The sequence below is a fragment of the Balaenoptera acutorostrata genome, chromosome 5 (assembly GCF_949987535.1).
Source record: "Balaenoptera acutorostrata chromosome 5, mBalAcu1.1, whole genome shotgun sequence".
Taxonomy (NCBI): domain Eukaryota; kingdom Metazoa; phylum Chordata; class Mammalia; order Artiodactyla; family Balaenopteridae; genus Balaenoptera; species Balaenoptera acutorostrata.
This window is the reverse complement of record NC_080068.1, coordinates 113,670,378-113,688,967: the sequence shown is the minus strand read 5'-3', so window position 1 is coordinate 113,688,967 and position 18,590 is coordinate 113,670,378. Positions and strand designations below refer to the sequence as shown.

The 18,590-nt window shown below is 38.1% G+C and overlaps 2 protein-coding genes across 6 annotated transcripts in view; both read right to left on the bottom strand.

Moving 5' to 3' along the window:
* Window positions 1–1,229: 1,229 nt before the first annotated feature.
* LOC103016756 (RNA-binding protein with serine-rich domain 1-like) lies at window positions 1,230–2,324 on the bottom strand. Its single transcript, XM_057546322.1, has 2 exons — window positions 2,173–2,324; window positions 1,230–1,887 (listed from the first exon to the last, which is right to left on the bottom strand). The coding sequence occupies exons 1-2, from the start codon at window positions 2,322–2,324 to the stop codon at window positions 1,230–1,232; spliced, it is 810 nt and encodes a 269-aa protein (XP_057402305.1).
* Window positions 2,325–2,941: 617 nt separating this feature from the next.
* SEC24B (SEC24 homolog B, COPII coat complex component) overlaps window positions 2,942–18,590 on the bottom strand; it is a 93,624-nt gene continuing 77,975 nt past the window's right edge. For all 5 annotated transcript variants that reach the window (XM_057546525.1, XM_057546524.1, XM_057546526.1 and 2 more), the window contains 8 exons: window positions 17,770–17,943; window positions 17,025–17,135; window positions 15,288–15,463; window positions 14,535–14,672; window positions 13,427–13,531; window positions 12,547–12,639; window positions 4,092–4,195; window positions 2,942–3,848 (listed from right to left, as the gene is read on the bottom strand). In XM_057546525.1, coding sequence (XP_057402508.1) covers window positions 3,734–3,848; window positions 4,092–4,195; window positions 12,547–12,639; window positions 13,427–13,531; window positions 14,535–14,672; window positions 15,288–15,463; window positions 17,025–17,135; window positions 17,770–17,943 — 1,016 coding nt within the window. In that variant the 3' untranslated portion in view covers window positions 2,942–3,733. The remainder of the gene's footprint in view (window positions 3,849–4,091; window positions 4,196–12,546; window positions 12,640–13,426; window positions 13,532–14,534; window positions 14,673–15,287; window positions 15,464–17,024; window positions 17,136–17,769; window positions 17,944–18,590) is intronic.

The window sequence follows — 18,590 nt, the reverse complement described above, 5'->3', positions numbered from 1 at the left end:
TCGGTGCTGCTTGACAATCCTACCGCAAGCCACTGGTCAGTCGGATCTCTCACTCTCCTAGGCGACTCTTTCTTGGAACCTCTCACACTCTTTCCCCTTTCGGAGCTGTAACTACAATTGCTTCTTTTAGAGGGAAAATCATAGTGATCAGATGCTAACTTCCACATTCACTCACTCCAAAGGTTCCCCCCTGGACGGTTTCTTCCAGACAGCCACATGGCTTTAGGGCTCTGCTCAACTGTCACCTTTTCAGAAGGGCCTTCCCTAGTTACTATCAAAACCAGCATTCTTTCTTTTTTTTTTTTTTAAAAGACAATCATGTTTAATTACCTCACAACTGAAGCTGCCTTTGGGGCCAAGGGGCAGGAAGGAGGCAGTGCACCCAACCCTCAAGCTGCACTCTAATCCTAGGTTTATTCAACACAATTCTTTTCTCTACACGACAAAGTACAAACACAATATTATCTAAAATGCTACAAAGTTACAAAACTCAAGACAGAAAATGTACAGTACTGACTGTACAATAAAAGCCAAAAAAACAATGTACACGTTGCCAAGGTAACCTGCACGACCACCATGAATACCAACACAACCGGGCGGGGGAAGGGGTTCTGTGATGACCCGACAGAGCTCTCAACTTACCAGTTTCAGAGAGAAAGGGAGACATGGGTGTGGGTGTGTGTGTGTGTGTGTGTGTGCACGACATGAGTACACGTGAAAAGAACCATTTTGGGTATTTAGCCCTAGAGGTCAGAAAAGGACTCGAGCAGGGGAGCAGGGCCAGGCTAACAGGAACGGCAGTTGCGTAAAAGCACACCTTTCCTGTGGGACCCTGCGGGCCAACAGGTTAGGGCATGACCAGGCCACCAGATCGGCCCCAGGTCACCTGTGGAATGGGAAAACATGCTCCCAGGCTGGGGCTGTACCACCTCCTGGAGCCCCCTGCTTATCCCTGCGGGCTTCGCCACTAAACTGACTCTCAGGAACTAGAAATGTGGAAGCTTTCTAGCCAGAAAACTGGAGGGCATCTTCATAAGCACGACCCCAAACCAACAACCCTCCTGCAGCCGGAACTCTGCCACCAGGGGAAATGTAGCAATTACTGCCTCCACCTTCGAAGCCTGCCCGAGTGAGGGATTTCTTTCCTACCGATCCTCCTTCGGCTAGAAAAGTGACACGGGTGAGTTGGATGGGATACAAGTCACAGGGCAGAGCTTCGGTGGCCCTGCTTATCGGGAGGAGCTGGAGCTGGAGCTGGAGCGGCTCCTGTGGCGGCGGCGGCCAGGGGAGCGGGATCGCCGGCGCACGGGGGACCTACGCCGAGGGGAACGCGACCTTCTCCTCATCCGTGGGGGTGACCTGCGCCACATGGGAGGCGGTGGCGGCACTCTCCTGGGAGGGCTGAATCGCCTGGGGGGTGGCCGAGGCCAGGGGGCCAGCACAGCGGTGGCAGTGATCTCCTGGCCATCGATGTGTCCTCCGTCCTCGTGCTTCAGCGCCTTCTCGGCCTCATCTGGATTCTCAAACTCCACATATGCATAGCCTTTAGACAGATGGGGGTGCATCCTTTCTACAGGCACGTCGATCGTTTTAATTTTCCCGTAGGTGGAGAATATCTCCATATGATCCTCGGTCACATTCCTGGTGAGCCTTCCAACGTGCACTTTGGTGGGTTTAGGGGAAGGGCTCGGCCTTTTCCATTCCTTTTCATCTCTTCGGGGTGGTTTGGATTTGGAGCGGGAACGCCGCCTCTTGTCATGCCTGCGGCGAGAAGGGCTCGGAGAGCCGGAAGAGCTGCCGGAGCTGGAGCTGGAGCTGCGGGAGGTGCTGGAACTTCCGGAGCGGCTCGATGCTGAAGGTGAGCTGCAGCCGCTGCTGGAGCCCGTGCTAAAACCAGCATTCTGGATTCCTTATCTGGCTTTATTTTTCTCCGTTGCATTCACCACACCTGACATATAAACGTACTGTCTTTCCCCCAGTCCTCCACATGCTCACTCTGGAGTGTAAGCTCTGTGAAAGCAGGGATTTTATGTGTTTTGGGCCTAGAACAGTATCTAGCAAGTATTAATACTTATAAATACCTGTTAAATGAGGAACAAACTATCCAAAGACAAAACATTTCATCTTTCTTAAAGTAGAAACACGATACTCTGCATTGTAAAATTACAGTACTTGGTTGCCCTTGGAGTACTGCAGTCGCTCCTCACGTCCCACAAGAGTCCCCTCCTGGACGCAGCATGGTGTGGGGATGGCTGGGAGAAGGTGGTGGGCGTGCAGAGCATCTGACCTCTACTATTAGCTCGGCCGCTGATTAGTAACGTCATCCGGGGTGAGTCATTTAACCTCTCATTTCTAGCAGGGAATGCGAGAGAGTACTTTTATTTTTATCCAAAGAAAAGAGGTCCACCAAACACAAACCGGTAGAAATCACTCACCACGCAGATCGAGAGCCTTTTTCCTTCCAAAGTTCATCAATGGGACTTTTATAGTGTTTATAATAAAATTTTATTTACAAGCTAATGGATCAGGAACAGTTTTTATAGTAAATAAGCTGTTAGTAAATGAGGGGTTTTTTTCCATCAGAATGAAATCACTCTCAAAGTTCAAGATGGTAATCTTAAAGTCAATTCAACAGGATAGTCACAATGTTATAAAAATTTTCTTGCTATGAATGTGCAGGAAAAAATGCCTAATTTAACCAAGAAAAACAAATTAAGGTTATGATTAGTCAATAATCACATGTGTTTTGAAAGTAGTGTTTTTTTAGAATACAAACAGAATAAGTACTTGGTAATGTCCACAAATTAATGAAAACATACTCACATACATCACCTAGCGAAATGTGGTATCACTGCATTTCCCCAAGCAGTAAATTCAATACATCCTGTATATAAAAATACCACCAGCTCTCCCCCACCACAAACACACAAACACCAAGCCATATTGTCAAGCAAAATATTTTTAATTAGTAGGCTGATCATAAATAAATCCACATAAAAGATTTAACAGAATTACAAAGAGTTTTGTGTTTCTTTTGTGGACTCAATTCGTAATATGCATTCATCAACCTCATTCTCTAACTGCCACCAAAAGGGTTGTCATCCAACAATGCAGCACAGTTTAAGCAATTCATATTCTGTAGTTACATTTTTACATTTTCTTTACAAATGTAACATTTATGTACATTATATATATATTTTTTCTATAGTTCATGTACTGAAACTCTATTGTTTTTACAGGGAAAATATTGAATTCATTTAATGAATATGAATCATTCCTTGTTAAAAAGTAATTCATATAAACAAATAACACGGTACCACTGCCTTTTGGCATCTCTTGTCAGAGTTCAAGTCCAGAAATGTTATATTAATTATAAGAAAAGGGAGTTTATCTAATATTACATTATGACATACCATCCCACATAACTACATAAGTTTGCCGGCTTGCAATGAACAGAGCACTGTACTGCTGCACTACAGGAAATGTGTGGAAACCAATTCAAAATATACTTCGCGAAACAGCATCATCATTACCATTGATTTAGGATGAAGAAAATCTGTCAAGTTCTTTGTTCCTCTTTACCTTTTGCCAAAGCCTCAGACCAGGTGCTATGCTACACATTGTCTCTTGTAACAACAAATGCCTACATTTCAAATTTCCTATGTGCTTCTCTGACACATTACGCTTTACCTAGGTTATAGACCTTTTTCTTCTTATTCAATTTTATTCCACTTCACTTACAAATCTGCTGCTGAACGTGAAGCAAAAATTCATAGTAAGAGAATGCGGCTTCTGTCCGGTCTTCAATCAAATGTTGAAAAAATTCTGTTTTGGCAGGACTCTCATCTCTGAAGAAGAAAAAGGGGTTTTTATCTATAATGCATACTATTAAAAAGAATACTTACACATTAAAAAAAATTACGAATTCATAGGGACTTGAAAATGAATAGGGGATGTTAATCAAGTAACAGCATTCTACCACTAGAATGTATTTTGATATTATTATTTAAAATTTGCTTTTGAAGACAAACAATTTCACATAGATTGGACAGGATAAGACAATTTCATAATTAAGTTATAGAAGTACTTACTTTACCACGTGAAGAATTGGGTTTAATGGTCTGTTGTCTCTAAGCCAGGTTATAAAGGATCTAGCTCTTTCTGATGAAAGGGTGTCTAGCTCTGGAAGATGTGTCTGGTAAAAAATGTAATTAGGAGATTATTTCCTTTCTCATAGACTTAGGCAGTGTTAGGACTCAATCATGATTGCCACTATCACCAACCAACTGCCAGCACTCGATTCCCAGCCCAAACAGCAGCAACAAAACACATGAGATTTACACTGTTGATAAAGCTATTTATATTTTTCTAAGTCATAAGATATACTTAATGATAAGTATGTGACTGATATTTTACCTGAATATTATACTTCTTTCCAGACAAGTCAATAAAACATACACAATGATTAGTATTTCACGTATATTGTGTTACACTTTGTATGTTTTTTCTAAAGGAAGTATTCAAGTGAAGGGGGCTATCACTAAGTTCCAATTTCACTTATAAACAACTATACATTATACCCTATTCTCATAATAGGCATTCTTAGGGAATTTTATGTTTTCTTTAGTCCTTAAAATTTAAGGGCAAGCAATTTTAAAGAATAGTGTGAATGTGTAAATATATTTAACACTATATGCAAGACTATTTTAGAGACCTAAAAAGTCTATTCTTTGCGCATTATTCTCTCTTCAGGTTGTATTCTTTTTAATAGATGCATAGATATTACTTATTTAATGCTACAAGTATATGTGTACATATAAATTCTTCCATGAATATACCTATAGGATATATTCTTAGGAGTAAATAATTTACTGTTTCATACACTGTGTGATTTTAATTTGAACAGATATTGTCAAATGACCCTCCAAAAGACTGTGTAAATGTAGAGTCCAATCCATAGTATTTGACAGGCCTGTTGACCTATTCCCTCTGCACTACTGCCTGTTATCAAATTAAAAAAAATTTTACCAGCTGGCAAAAATCTGATAAATGAAAGAAATGCTATGCTGTTATTTTGTTTTCTTAATTACAAATGAAGTTGAACATTGTTTCATATGGCCACTACCATATTTTCTGCCCATGAATTACCTGTTCAAATCATTCTTATTTTTCTTTTCTTATTTGAGGGAGTATGGGTGTCCTTTTCTTAAAGATTTGTAAGAGAACTTCTTATCCTAGAGAAATAAGCCCCTTTCCAGTCATATGAGTTACCAATAATCTTCTGATTTAGTTGTCTTTTGGCTTTATTTATTTTACCAGATAGAAATGTTTTATTTTTATGCTCTCAGAGTCTTTAACCTTTTCTACCACTGACTTACAAAGGCCTTACCCATTTTAATATAATAAATATTAATTTTCTAATATTCCATTTTTTCAGTGATTTGAAATGCAATCTTTACCGCATTCTATTTTTCATGAATTAGATCCATTTCTGTATTCTGTTCTGTTCCACTGATATGTTTATTGTGCCAGTATCACAGTGCATAAATACAGCTATAAAATAAAGTTTACTATTTTCTTTAGCAGGACCTGTTTTTCACATGCTTTCCTCTTTGCTGATAGTATTCTCTCTTTTCAAACTTTTCCTTATTATCCTCATTTGCTGAGTCTTAGAAATGAACTCTGGGATTAATGCGTCAAATTTAAAAAAATAAATCAAACAGCAAATGTGGTAAGAATCACACTGACTTTATATTCATTTAGGAGAAAGGATATATTTACAGTAAGGTAGGCCTTTTCCATTAAGTATAGAGAACTGCTTTCAGAATCATATTTCTTTGGTATTAACACACATACAGTAAAGGCCTACTGAAAAAATTATGTTTGTTATCAGCAAAATAATTTCAATTAGAGAAGTTAAAGTTGTTGGAAAACAGTTTGGCAGTTGCTCAAAAAGTTAAACTTAGAGTTTACCATATGACCCAGTAATTCCACTCCTAGTTACATACCCAAGAAAGCTTGAAAACAGATGTTCACACAAACACTTCTACATGAATTGTTCATGGCAGCACTGTTCACAACAGCCCCAGAGTAGAAATAACCCAAATGCCCATGAACAGATGACTGGACAAACAAAATGTGGTATATTCATACAATGGACTATTATTTAGTCATAAAAAAGAATGAACTACTGATACATACTACAACATGGATGAACCTTGAAAACACTGTGAGAAGTAAAAGAAGTCAAACACAAAAGGCTGCATATTGTGTGAATCCATATACTGTATATGAATTGTCCAGAACAGGCAAATCCGTAGAGATAGAAAGTAAATTAGTGGTTGCCACGGGAAAACAGAAAGGAAGAACTGGGATTAGGAACCAAGATGGCAGAGTAGAAGGACGTGCTCTCACTCCCTCTTGCGAGAACACCAGAATCACAACTAGCTGCTGCACAATCATCGACAGGAAGACACTGGAACTCACCAAAAAAGATACCCCACATCCAAAGACAAAGGAGAAGCCACAATGAGATGGTAGGAAGGGCGCAATCACAGTAAAATCAAATCCCATAACTGCTGGGTGGGTGACTCACAGACTGGAGAACACTTATACCACAGAAGTCCACCCACTGGAGTGAAGGTTCTGAGACCCACGTCAGGCTTTCCAACCTGGGGGTCCGGCAACGGGAGGGGCAATTCCTAGAGAATCAGTCTTTGAAGCCTAGTGGGAATTGATTGCAGGACTTCAACAGGACTGGGGGCAACAGAGACACCACTCTTGGAGGACACACACAAAGTAGTGTGCCCATCGGGACACAGGGGAAGGAGCAGTGACCCCAGGGGAGACTGAACCAGACCTACCTGCTAGTGTTGGAGGGTCTCCTGCAGAGGCGGGCAGTGGCTGTGGCTCACTGAGGGGACAAGGACTCTGGCAGCAGAAGTTCTGGGAAGTACTCTTTGGCGTGAGCCCTCCCAGAGTCCGCCACTAGCCCCACCAAAGAGTCCAGGTAAGCTCCAGTGTTGGGTTGCCTCAGGCCAAACAACCAACAGGGAGGGAACCCAGCCCCAACCATCAGCAGTCAAGCAGATTGAAGTTTTACTGAGCTCCGCTCAACAGAGCAACAGCCAGCTCTACCCACCACCAGTCCCTCCGATCAGGAAACCTGCAAAAGCCTCTTAGATAGCCTCAACCACCAGAGGGCAGAGAGCAGACGCAAGAAGAACTACAATCCTGCAACCTGTGGAACAAAAACCACCAATTCAACCAATTCACAGAAAGATAGACAAGATGAAAAGGCAGAGGGCTATGTACCAGATGAAGGAACAAGATAAAACCCCAGAAAAACAAATAAATGAAGTGGAGATAGGCAACATTCCAGAAAAAGAATTCAGAATAATGATAGTGAAGATGATCCAGGACCTCGGAAAAAGAACGGAGGCAAAGATCGAGAAGATGCAAGAAATGTTTAACAAAGACCTACAAGAATTAAAAAACAAACACCTAGAAGAATTAAAGAACAAACAAACAGAAATGAGCAATACAATAACTGAAATGAAAACTACACTAGAAGGAATCAATAGCAGAATAACTGAGGCAGAAGAACGGATAAGTGACCTGGAAGACAGAATGGTGGAATTCACTGCTGCAGAACAGAATAAAGAAAAAAAAATGAAAAGAAATGAAGACACCCTAAGAGACCTCTAGGACAACATTAAACGCAACAACATTCGCATTATAGGGGTCCCAGAAGGAGAAGAGAGAGAGAAAGGACCTGAGGAAATATTTGAAGAGATTATAGTCAAAAACGTCCCTAACATGGGAAAGGAAACAGCCACCCAAGTCCAGGAAGCACAGAGAGTCCCATACAGGATAAACCCAAGGAGAAACACACTGAGACACACAGTAATAAAATTGGCAAAAATTAAACACACAGAAAAATTATTGAAAGCAGCAAGGGAAAAACGACAAATAACATACAAGGGAACTCCCATAAGGTTAACAGCCGATTTCTCAGCAGAAACTCTACAAGCCAGGATGGAGTGGCATGATATACTTAAAGTGATGAAAGAGAAGAACCTACAACCAAGATTACTCTACCCAGTAAGGATCTCATTCAGATTCAATGGAGAAATCAAAAGCTTTACAGACAAGCAAAAGCTAAGAGAATTCAGCACCACCAAAACAGCTCTACAAAAAATGCTAAAGGAACTTCTCTAAGTGGGAAACACAAGAGAAGAAAGGACCTACAAAAACAAACACAAAACAATTAAGAAAATGGTCATAGGAACAAACACATCAATAACTACCTTAAACGTGAATGGATTAAATGCTCCAACCAAAAGACACAGGCTTGCTGAATGGATACAAAAACAAGACCCATCTATATGCTGTCTACAAGAGACCCACTTCAGATCTAGGGACACATACAGACTGAAAGTGAGGGGATGGAAAAAGATATTCCATGCAAATGGAAATCAAAAGAAAGCTGGAGTAGCAATGCTCATATCAGATAAAATAGACTTTAAAATAAAGAATGTTACAAGAGACAAGGAAGGACACTACATAATGATCAAGGGATCAATCCAAGAAGAAGATATAACAACTGTAAATATATATGCACCCAACATAGGAGCACCTCAATACATGAGGCAACTGCTAACAGCTATAAAAGAGAAAATCGACAGTAACACAATAATAGTGGGGGACTTTAACACCTCACTTACACCAATGGACAGATCATCCAAAATGAAAATAAATAAGGAAACAGAAGCTTTAAATGACACAGTAGACCAGACAGATTTAATTGATATTTATAGGACATTCCATCCAAAAACAGCAGATTACACTTTCTTCTCAAGTGTGCACAGAACATTCTCCAGGAGATATCACATCTTGGGTTACAAATCAAGCCACAGTAAATTTAAGAAAACTGAAATCATATCAAGCATCTTTTCTGACCAAAATGCTATGAGACTAGAAATGAATTACAGGGGAAAAAAACGTAAAAAAACAAACACATGGAGGCTAAACAATACGTTACTAAATAACCAAGAGATCACTGAAGAAATCAAAGAGGAAATCAAAAAATACCTGGAGACAAATGACAATGAATATACGACGATCCAAAACCTATGGGATGCAGCAAAAGCAGTTCTAAGAGGGAAGTTTATAGCTATACAAGCCTACCTCAAGAAACAAGAAAAATCTCAAATAAACAATCTAACCTTACATCTAAAGGAACTAGAGAAAGAAGAACAAACAAAACCCAAAGTTAGCAGAAGGAAAGAAATCATAAAGATCAGAGCGGAAATAAATGAAATAGAATCAAAGAAAACAATAGCAAAGATCAATAAAACTAAAAGCTGGTTCTTTGAGAAGATAAACAAAATTGATAAACCATTAGCCAGACTCATCAAGAAAAAGAGGGAGAGGACTCAAATCAATAAAATCAGAAATGAAAAATAAAATCAGAAATGAAAAAGGAGAAGTTACAACAGACGCCGCAGAAATACAAAGCATCCTAAGAGACTACTACAAGCAACTCTATGCCAATAAAATGGACAACCTGGAAGAAATGGACAAATTCTTAGAAAGGTATAACTTCCAAGACGGAACCAGGAAGAAACAGAAAATATGAACAGACCGATCACAAGCAATGAAATTGAAACTGTGATTAAGAATCTTCCAACAAACAAAAGTCCAGGACCAGATGGCTTCACAGGTGAATTCTATCAAACATTTAGAGAAGAGCTAACACCCATCCTTCTCAAACTCTTCCAAAAAATTCCAGAGGAAGGAACACTCTCAAACTCATTCTCTGAGGCCACCATCACCCTGATACCAAAAGCAGACAAAGATACTACAAAAAAAGAAAATGACAGACCAATATCACTGATGATTATAGATGCAAAAATCCTCAACAAAATACTAGCAAACAGAATCCAACAACACATTAAAAGGACCATACACCATGATCAAGTGGGATTTATCCCAGGGATGCAAGCATTCTTCAATATACATAAATCAATCAATGTGATAAACCTTATTAACAAATTGAAGAACAAAAACCATATGATCATCTCAATAGATGCAGAAAAAGTTTTTGACAAAATTCAACACCCATTTATGATAAAAACTCTCCAGAAAGTGGGCATAGAGGGAACCTACCTCAACATAATAAAGGCCATATACGACAAACCCACAGCAAACATCATTCTCAATGGTGAAAAACTGAAAGCATTTCCTCTAAGATCAGGAACAAGACAAGGATGTCCACTCTCACCACTATTATTCAACATAACATAGTTTTGGAAGTCCTAGCCACGGCAATCAGAGAAGAAAAAGAAATAAAAGGATTACAAATTGGAAAAGAAGAAGTAAAACTGTCACTGTTTGCAGATGACATGATACTACTCATAGAGAATCCTAAAGCTGCCACCAGAAAACTACTAGAGCTAATCAATGAATTTGGTAAAGTTGCAGGATACAAGATTAATGCACAGAAATCTCTTGCATTCCTATAGACTAATGATGAAAAATCTGAAAGAGAAATTAAGGAAACACTCCCATTTACCACTGCAACAAAAAGAATAAAATATCTAGGAATAAAGCTACCTAGGGAGACAAAAGACCTGTATGCAGAAAACTATAAGACACTGATGAAAGAAATTAAAGATGATACCAACAGATGGAGAGATATACCATGTTCTTGGATTGGAAGAATCAATATTGTGAAAATGACTATACTACCCAAAGCAATCTACAGAATCTATGCAATCCCTATCAAATTACCAATGGCATTTTTCACAGAACTAGAACAAAACATTTCACAATTTGTATGGAGAAACAAAAGACCCCGAATAGCCAAAGCAGTCTTGAGGGAAAAAAAAGGAGCTGGAGGAATCAGACTCCCTGACTTCAGACTATACTACAAAGCTACAGTAATCAAGACAATAATGGTACTGGCACAAAAACAGAAATATAGATCAATGGAACAGGATAGAAAGCCCAGACATAAACCCATGCACCTATGGTCAACTAATCTACGACAAAGGAGGCAAGGATATACAATGGAGAAAAGACAGCTCTTCAATAAGTGGTGCTGGGAAAACTGGACAGCTACATGTAAAAGAATGAAATTAGAACACTCCCTAACACCATACACAAAAATAAACTCAAAATGGATTCGAGACCTAAATGTAAGACCAGACACTATAAAACTCTTAGAGGAAAACATAGGAAGAACACTCTTTGACATAAATCACAGCAAGATCTTTTTTCATCCACCTCCTAGAGTAATGGAAATAAAAACAAAAGTAAACAAATGGGACCTAATGAAATTTCAAAGCTTTTGCACAGCAAAGGAAACCATAAACAAGACGAAAAGACAACCCTCAGAATGGGAGAAAATATTTGCAAATGAATCAACGGACAAAGGATTAATGTCCAAAATATATACACAGCTCATGCAGCTCAATATTAAAAAAACAAACAACCCAATCCAAAAATGGGCAGAGGACCTAAATAGACCTTTCTCCAAAGAAGACATACAGATGGCCAAGAAGCACATGAAAAGCTGCTCAACATCACTAATTATTAGAGAAATGCAAATCAAAACTACAATGAGGTATCACCTGACACCAGTTTGAATGGGCATCGTCGGAAAATCTACAAACAACAAATGCTGGAGAGGGTGTGGAGAAAAAGGGAACCCTCTTGCACTGTTGGTGGGAATGTAAATTGATACAGCCACTATGGAGAACAGTATGGAGGTTCCTTAAAAAACTAAACCATATTACCAATTACCATATGATCCAGCAATCCCACTACTGGGCATATACCCAGAGAAAACCATAATTCAAAAAGACACATGCACCCCAATGTTCATTGCAGCACTATTTACAATAGCCAGGGCATGGAAGCAACCTAAATGCCCATCGACAGACGACTGGATAAAGAAGATGTGGTACATATATACCATGGAATATTACTCAGCCATAAAAAGGAACGAAATTGGGTCATTTGTAGAGACGTGGATGGATCTAGAGACTGTCATACAGAGTGAAGTAAGTCAGAAAGAGAAAAACAAATATCGTATATTAACGCATATATGTGGAACCTAGAAAAATGGTGCAGATGAACCGGTTTGCAGGGCAGAAGTTGAGACACAGATGTAGAGAACAAACATATGGTCACCAAGGGGGGAAAGCGGCGGGGGGATGGTGGTAGTGGTGGGATGAATTGGGCAATTGGGATTGACATGTATACACTGATGTGTATAAAACTGATGAGTAATAAGGACCTGCTGTATAAAAATAAAATAAAATAAAATTCAAAAATTAAAAAAAAAAAAAGAAAGGAAGAACTGGGGATATAGGTTTCTTTTTGAGGTGAATGCTCTGAAATTCGATACTGGAAATGGTTGTAAACATTGTGAATATACTAAAAACTAATGCACTGTACACTTTAAAATGGTTAAAATGTGACTCATGGGAATTTTATCTCACAAAAAAAATTTTAAACAAGTACACAAAATCCACTGACCATTTTCTGTGGTATTGATGCAAAATTCGGATACCCGAGCACATCCTCTATAAAGTTATTGTCACAGCTTTTTCCAATCCAAATGTAAAAAACCTAAAAATAACAATAACAAAATATTAAAACTTCCTAATCAGAAACCGAGTATAGCTACTTTTCTCAAAATTATCAAGCATAACAGAGGCAAAGTATACTAACTCAAATCAAGTAGGAACAAACATGAAAGTAAAAAAGGAAACCTGTAAGTGGCACATTTGGAATCTACATTCAGGAATCTAGAGAGGTTCATATCTTCTCTGCTTAAATGTCAAGGTTTCTCATAAAATATATTTTACCACTTTCCTTACCTTTTTCCCAACACGAATGTAATGCTTCAACCAGGATAACTGACTTTCTCTATTTCCTACCCACTAGTTCCATCATTTCAATTACTGTCTCTGTACTTTAACTAATGCCTCCCACCCCTACCCCGTTCCTGCCCCACCCCATACTGTGGCTATCCGAACCCCTTTCCTGCTCACAAGGCATCATTTATGAAGCCATCTTGCCCATTCTGACACCCTTCACCACCACCCTATCCAATGACCTCTCCTGAACTCCTAATTATTAATGGCATTTCAGACAATGGATCAAGTTGAACTAGACAAATTCTTGAGGTCCCTTTGAATTTTATGATTCTTGATGGTAAAATCCTTGAAGACAGGAATTTATCTCTTTACTTCTCTTAAATAAATTGACCTCCTGTGCCGGTTACCAATTTACTGCCTTTGAATTCCTAATCCACCTTTCACTGCCTGATCGGTGATAACAGAGCTGGACCCTGTAAGTGTTTCTCCTTTGGCCAGCTGGAAGCGTTAAGCTTGTGTCAGTAGTGGGTGCTTACAGAGCCACAGTCCATAAGGAAAGCACCGTCTCGTGTCAGTTTCTCTGCAGACAATTTTTGAAGAGGTGGCTGAGGTACCACCCTGTCATTAACGTGTATTGCACCCTGAAAAGAAAAAGATGGATTGTGAATGTACTTACATTACTATTATCACAGGCTGGAAGCTAATGGCCCCTAGCTCTGTATGAAATACTGAAAAATGATACTTGAGAATTTTGTAGGATGCAAAAAATTACAGTTGACCTTTGAACAACATGGGTTTGAACTACATGGGTCCACCTATATGCAGTTCTTTTCAATAAATACTACAGTACTACATGATCTGCAGTTGGTTGAATACGGAACAGAGGACACAGAGGACTGACTATAAAGTTACACACGGATTTTCAATTGCACAGGGGTTGGTGCCCCTAACCCCCTCGTTGTTCAAGGGTCAACTATATTGATAATACATTACCACCGTGGCTGTAGAATCAAGATGCTCAGATGTATTTAAATTAAAAGATGCTTGAATGTATTCAAATTTAAAAGATAAAAACATGAATGTGTAAAATGACCTGTCCATTTCCTTCCCTTCTGGGATCAGGCTATGTTAAAAGTATGACTACTAAATCTGCTGCAAAGGACTTTTTTACATTCCTCTAGTAACAAAATACAGAGATGATTCCAAATAGCAGAGTTTTAACACAAGGAAGAAAAAAGACATTACATATTTGCATATTAAAAATACTGTTGGATACCAGATTTGGTTTACAATAATATAATCAAAGTTTCACTCTGATCACATCAAAAACAGTCAATATCTTCAAAATATAGATGGAACTGCCCACTCTATAGCATACCTTTGCAGTAAATGTAAGCAAACCCACAAGGTGAATTACTTCCCATATGAAACTATTTTTGAAAACTCTGTAACTATGACAGTATCTAATAGTCCTATTGTCCAATCAAATCCATAGTTAGTGTCCTTATTTAATGTATTATTACCACAGGGGAAAAACAGATGGAAGAAATTGTTAATAATACATTACTACCTTAGCTGTAGAATCAAGACATCCAAATAAATTTAAATTAAAAAATTTCAAACACACTGAAAAAAAAATCATACCTCATCTGTCAGTCTGTCTACCCTGTATAGGTTGGGATGAATCATTTTCATTAGATGAACAAGTGGCTGACACTTTATCTGACACATGGCATATACACGATCATCCAGGCGTGTGCTTGTACCAGTTCTAAATGCTTTCTACATGGAAAAACGATACACATTTTTCAGTAAAACATAAATATAGTGGACAAATATTAAAACAAATATATACCATCAGTCATGGAAAAAGCACAGCCTTCAAACCAGACAGGCCTGGATTCAATTTTCAGCTCTGACATTCAATAGGTAGGTATGTGAGCAAGTTACTTAGCTTCTCAAAGCTATACTGTCATCATAAGAAAAACAGGGAAAATACTACTCACCTCTCTAGGCTGCTGTAAGGATTAAATAAGGTGATGTATATGTAACACCTGTTACGGTGGCTAAGACTTGGGAAGATGTTCAATGAACAGTAGATCTTTTCCTTAAAGTCTCTTTCCAGGAGCACACACTAGGAGTGCGCTATACGCACACCATTATTCAAGCTGCTCCCACATGTTAGAGTGAGAGCATATGGTTGTACGAGACTCATCATGTATCTGTATACCTTCATTTTCCACTCGTCTTTTCCTGTTCAAAACTCTTCCAATGCTAAGCTGCATAATTGTCTAATCAAATATTTAAAACCCCTCAGAAAACCTAGGCTTCATTTTTCACCTATGTATCAAGAATTTCAAAAGACTTTACTAAATCTAACAGTATATAGAGAACTACCTGTTTGAGAAGGGCCAAAATATAGAGAGGAAACAACTTGAGGGAGCTGGGTGCTATCAACCCAGAGTGCTGTAAATTTGAGACAGTTGAGCCGTATGCAGATAATGAATCCACCACAGCGTTCACTAAGGCATCTCTTGCATCTGACAGACTTGATGAAATTGATCGATCCACAGCTATAAAGCAACCAAAATGAAAAAGTATTTAATCATTAGATGCCAATGAATACTATAAGAGATAAAATTTACATGCCAATTTAAGAAACCAACAAAAATTCCATTTTTAGGTTAGAAAAATACATTTCACCTGCTCCCTCAATTTAAAAGCATCTGGGCACTTCCCTAGCAGTCCAGTGGTTAAGACTTCCACTGCAGGGGGTGCGGGTTCAACCTCTGGCTGGGGAGCTAAGATCATGTATGCCGTGTGGTGCAGCCATTACAAAAAAAAAAATCTGCTCATTAGACAATTTTGGAACTAAATCTGAATAAATCTGACAATCAGAACAAATCTAGATTGTTTTGGACCTTTTTGTTTTAATCTTTTTAAGTCTAAAAACACTTAATTGCTATTGATATTAGAGAAGATGTACCATCCATCTACTTCTGAGAAAGCTCTGGGTATCTTTTCATTACTCAAACAGAAGTCACATGTATAAAGCATCATTCTTTTCTGCATAAACAATGCACGTTCTGCAGTCTGAATTATCCCTTATGATCCTCTAATATCTTCTCCGTCAAAGCATTCCTTGGTCAACAAAAAAAGAGGGCAAACTAAACACAGGTTCCCTAAATATAGACAATGACGAACCAGATATCAGTGTGGAACTTATTTTCCCCCAGGTACATATTTTAGTAAAACAGAGATACAAATGCCCAAATATTAAAAATAAAACAATTATTGAAAAATAGTTATAGTATAATTAATTTGAAATATAAGATAAAAAATGATAATTAAAATATTGGGATCCTTAGCAAATGTTACTAAACTTGTTCCCAAGATGAGTAATAATGGTTATCTTTCTCCAGGACTACATGGAAAATAACAAGGTTCATTTTACATCTACACTCATCTAAAAGGTAAATTCATTAAAAACAAAACACTGTGTTATACTAATTCTCCAAAGGAGTTTTTTAAACTTACATATAGTAAAATTTACTTTTCAGAGTGTCATATATGTATGTCAAATGCATAGCCATGTAATCACTGCCACAATCAAGATCCATCATTCTAAACGTATCCCCTGCGGCTGCCCCTTTGTAGTGAAATCCTCCCCCTGCCACCAACCCTGATAATCACTATCTATTCTTCATGCCTGTAATTCTCACTTTTCCAGAATGTCATATAAATGGAATCATATGTATGTAGTCTTTTGAGTCTAGCTTCTTTCACTTAGCATAATGCCTTTGAGAGTCACGCCCATTCCCGTATCAACAGTTCATTCCTTTTTATTGCCGAGTTGTACCCCATTATACGGATGTACCATAATTTGTTCACGCATTCACCATTTGAAAAACATTTGAGTTGGTACCAGTTATTAGTGATTATGAATCCCACACATTATTTTTAAACTAAAGAATTAATAATAAATATAAGAACAGTCCAATTCACACTGTTGCAAATGAAAATGTAAAACATATACTTTTTAAAATAAGGGATTTCTAGGGTAAAAAAATGCCCAGCCTTCAGTTTTTAGGACAGGAAAATACATTTCACCTGTTGCTTCACTTTCTTACTCACCCATGTTTGCCAGGAGGCAGATGGAAGCTTGTACATCAGCTCCTGCATATACATCTGCTAGCGAACTGACCACTGGCAAGCAAAGTGTGTGCACTCTAATTCTCCGCTCACCTAATGAAAGGATGGATCCACGTCATTGCAAAATACATTAGACCAAGAAAGAAAGAAAGCAGACAGGTCGAAATATTATTCAAGCTATTGTTTTGATTGTATTAAATCACCAACAGGATTTTGAAACGCAAAAACAAAGCTTTACAATAAACATGTTTTAAAGAAAATTAAACATTCTCCAAATCTGAACATAGACTATGAACATATATTGCATTTTGTATATAGTCGAACATTAGGTTCTGGTTTTATCTTAATATCACTCTGTCTAAATTATACGCAACATAATAAAATATCAGAAACCTTAGACTGTGAAATAACAAATGTAGGCCTGAAGTACCACGCAGCATTTCTTACGTTATGAGAAAAGAAATAATGCTCAGGATGACACAGATAGATTTAGTGTCAGTTATTATAGTAGTATGATCCTGGGAATACAAATCTTCCACAAGTCAAAAAAGATATTCTTTAAAGATTCAAAAATGAATATAAAAGAAAGAATGGAACATATATTTGATTAACTAATACAAATTCCATTACTTCCCACGGGTGTCCATTCTTTCTCCCTGTTCTCCCAGCACGTGAAAGGAGGGGAGAATTACTGTTGCAGGTTACATGTCATTTCTGTTAACATTACCCTTGCTTGATGTATATAACAGGGCTGTCTGAAAGCACACTAAGGAAGTATCCGTCAAACTTTCTTCAATTGACAGTTGTACTGCAAATCCAGCGTCAGGATTGATGTTGGCGAGGGATAACAAATCAGTGGAACGGACAAAGAAGTTTCCATGAAAAGTGTGCATGGAAAGACCTACGGAAGAGAAAACTTGTTATAAAAGATGAGGTAACACTAGTATCTTTACCTCAGGCTAGAGCTACTTTTTAAAATAAAAAAATATCTCTGATTTTGAATCAAAAGGATAACTGGGGAGTAGTACTGTATTGTCGGTGGAGGTCCTAAAATATCAATTCAAAAACACCAATGCAGGTTATATAAAAGGAGGCTACACATTTAACTTGTATTGACGATCTTATAATATTTTCCTATAGGTAATTTGAAGTCAGACAAAGACCTAACGTACAAAATTAAACAAATGAAGGTTACTATACAACTTACTTAAGAATTAAAGTAAGGGATGAGAATCCCTCCAGCAAACATTCACATAAAAGAGATAATGTAAATTGAAGACCATTTGAATGATTAGGAAGGCAAAGATCATTAATCTGACGATTTTCACTTAAGATCCTCCCTATTCCTCAAATTCTTCTGAAATCACCTCCAATGTGGACTTTCTCTTGGGTTCTTTCTAATAAAGCAAAACATTACCTTTGCCCACTTATTCAAATTGCTTAAAAAATTGGGCAATTATTTAATAACTATATTTAAAACAGGGTACAGCTAACTGGATCAAGCAGAAAATCCTTTATGATTATTATAGGTAGTCAAAGGTCATCAAT

Excerpts from the sequence above, each read along its gene's own strand:
- LOC103016756 (XM_057546322.1), bottom strand. The coding sequence starts at position 2,324 with ATGACGTTACTAATCAGCGGCCGAGCTAATAGTAGAGGTCAGATGCTC. Across the intron at positions 1,888-2,172 it reads AGTACTCCAAGGGCAACCAA|CACGGGCTCCAGCAGCGGCT; the intron begins GTACTGTAATTT and ends TGCTGGTTTTAG.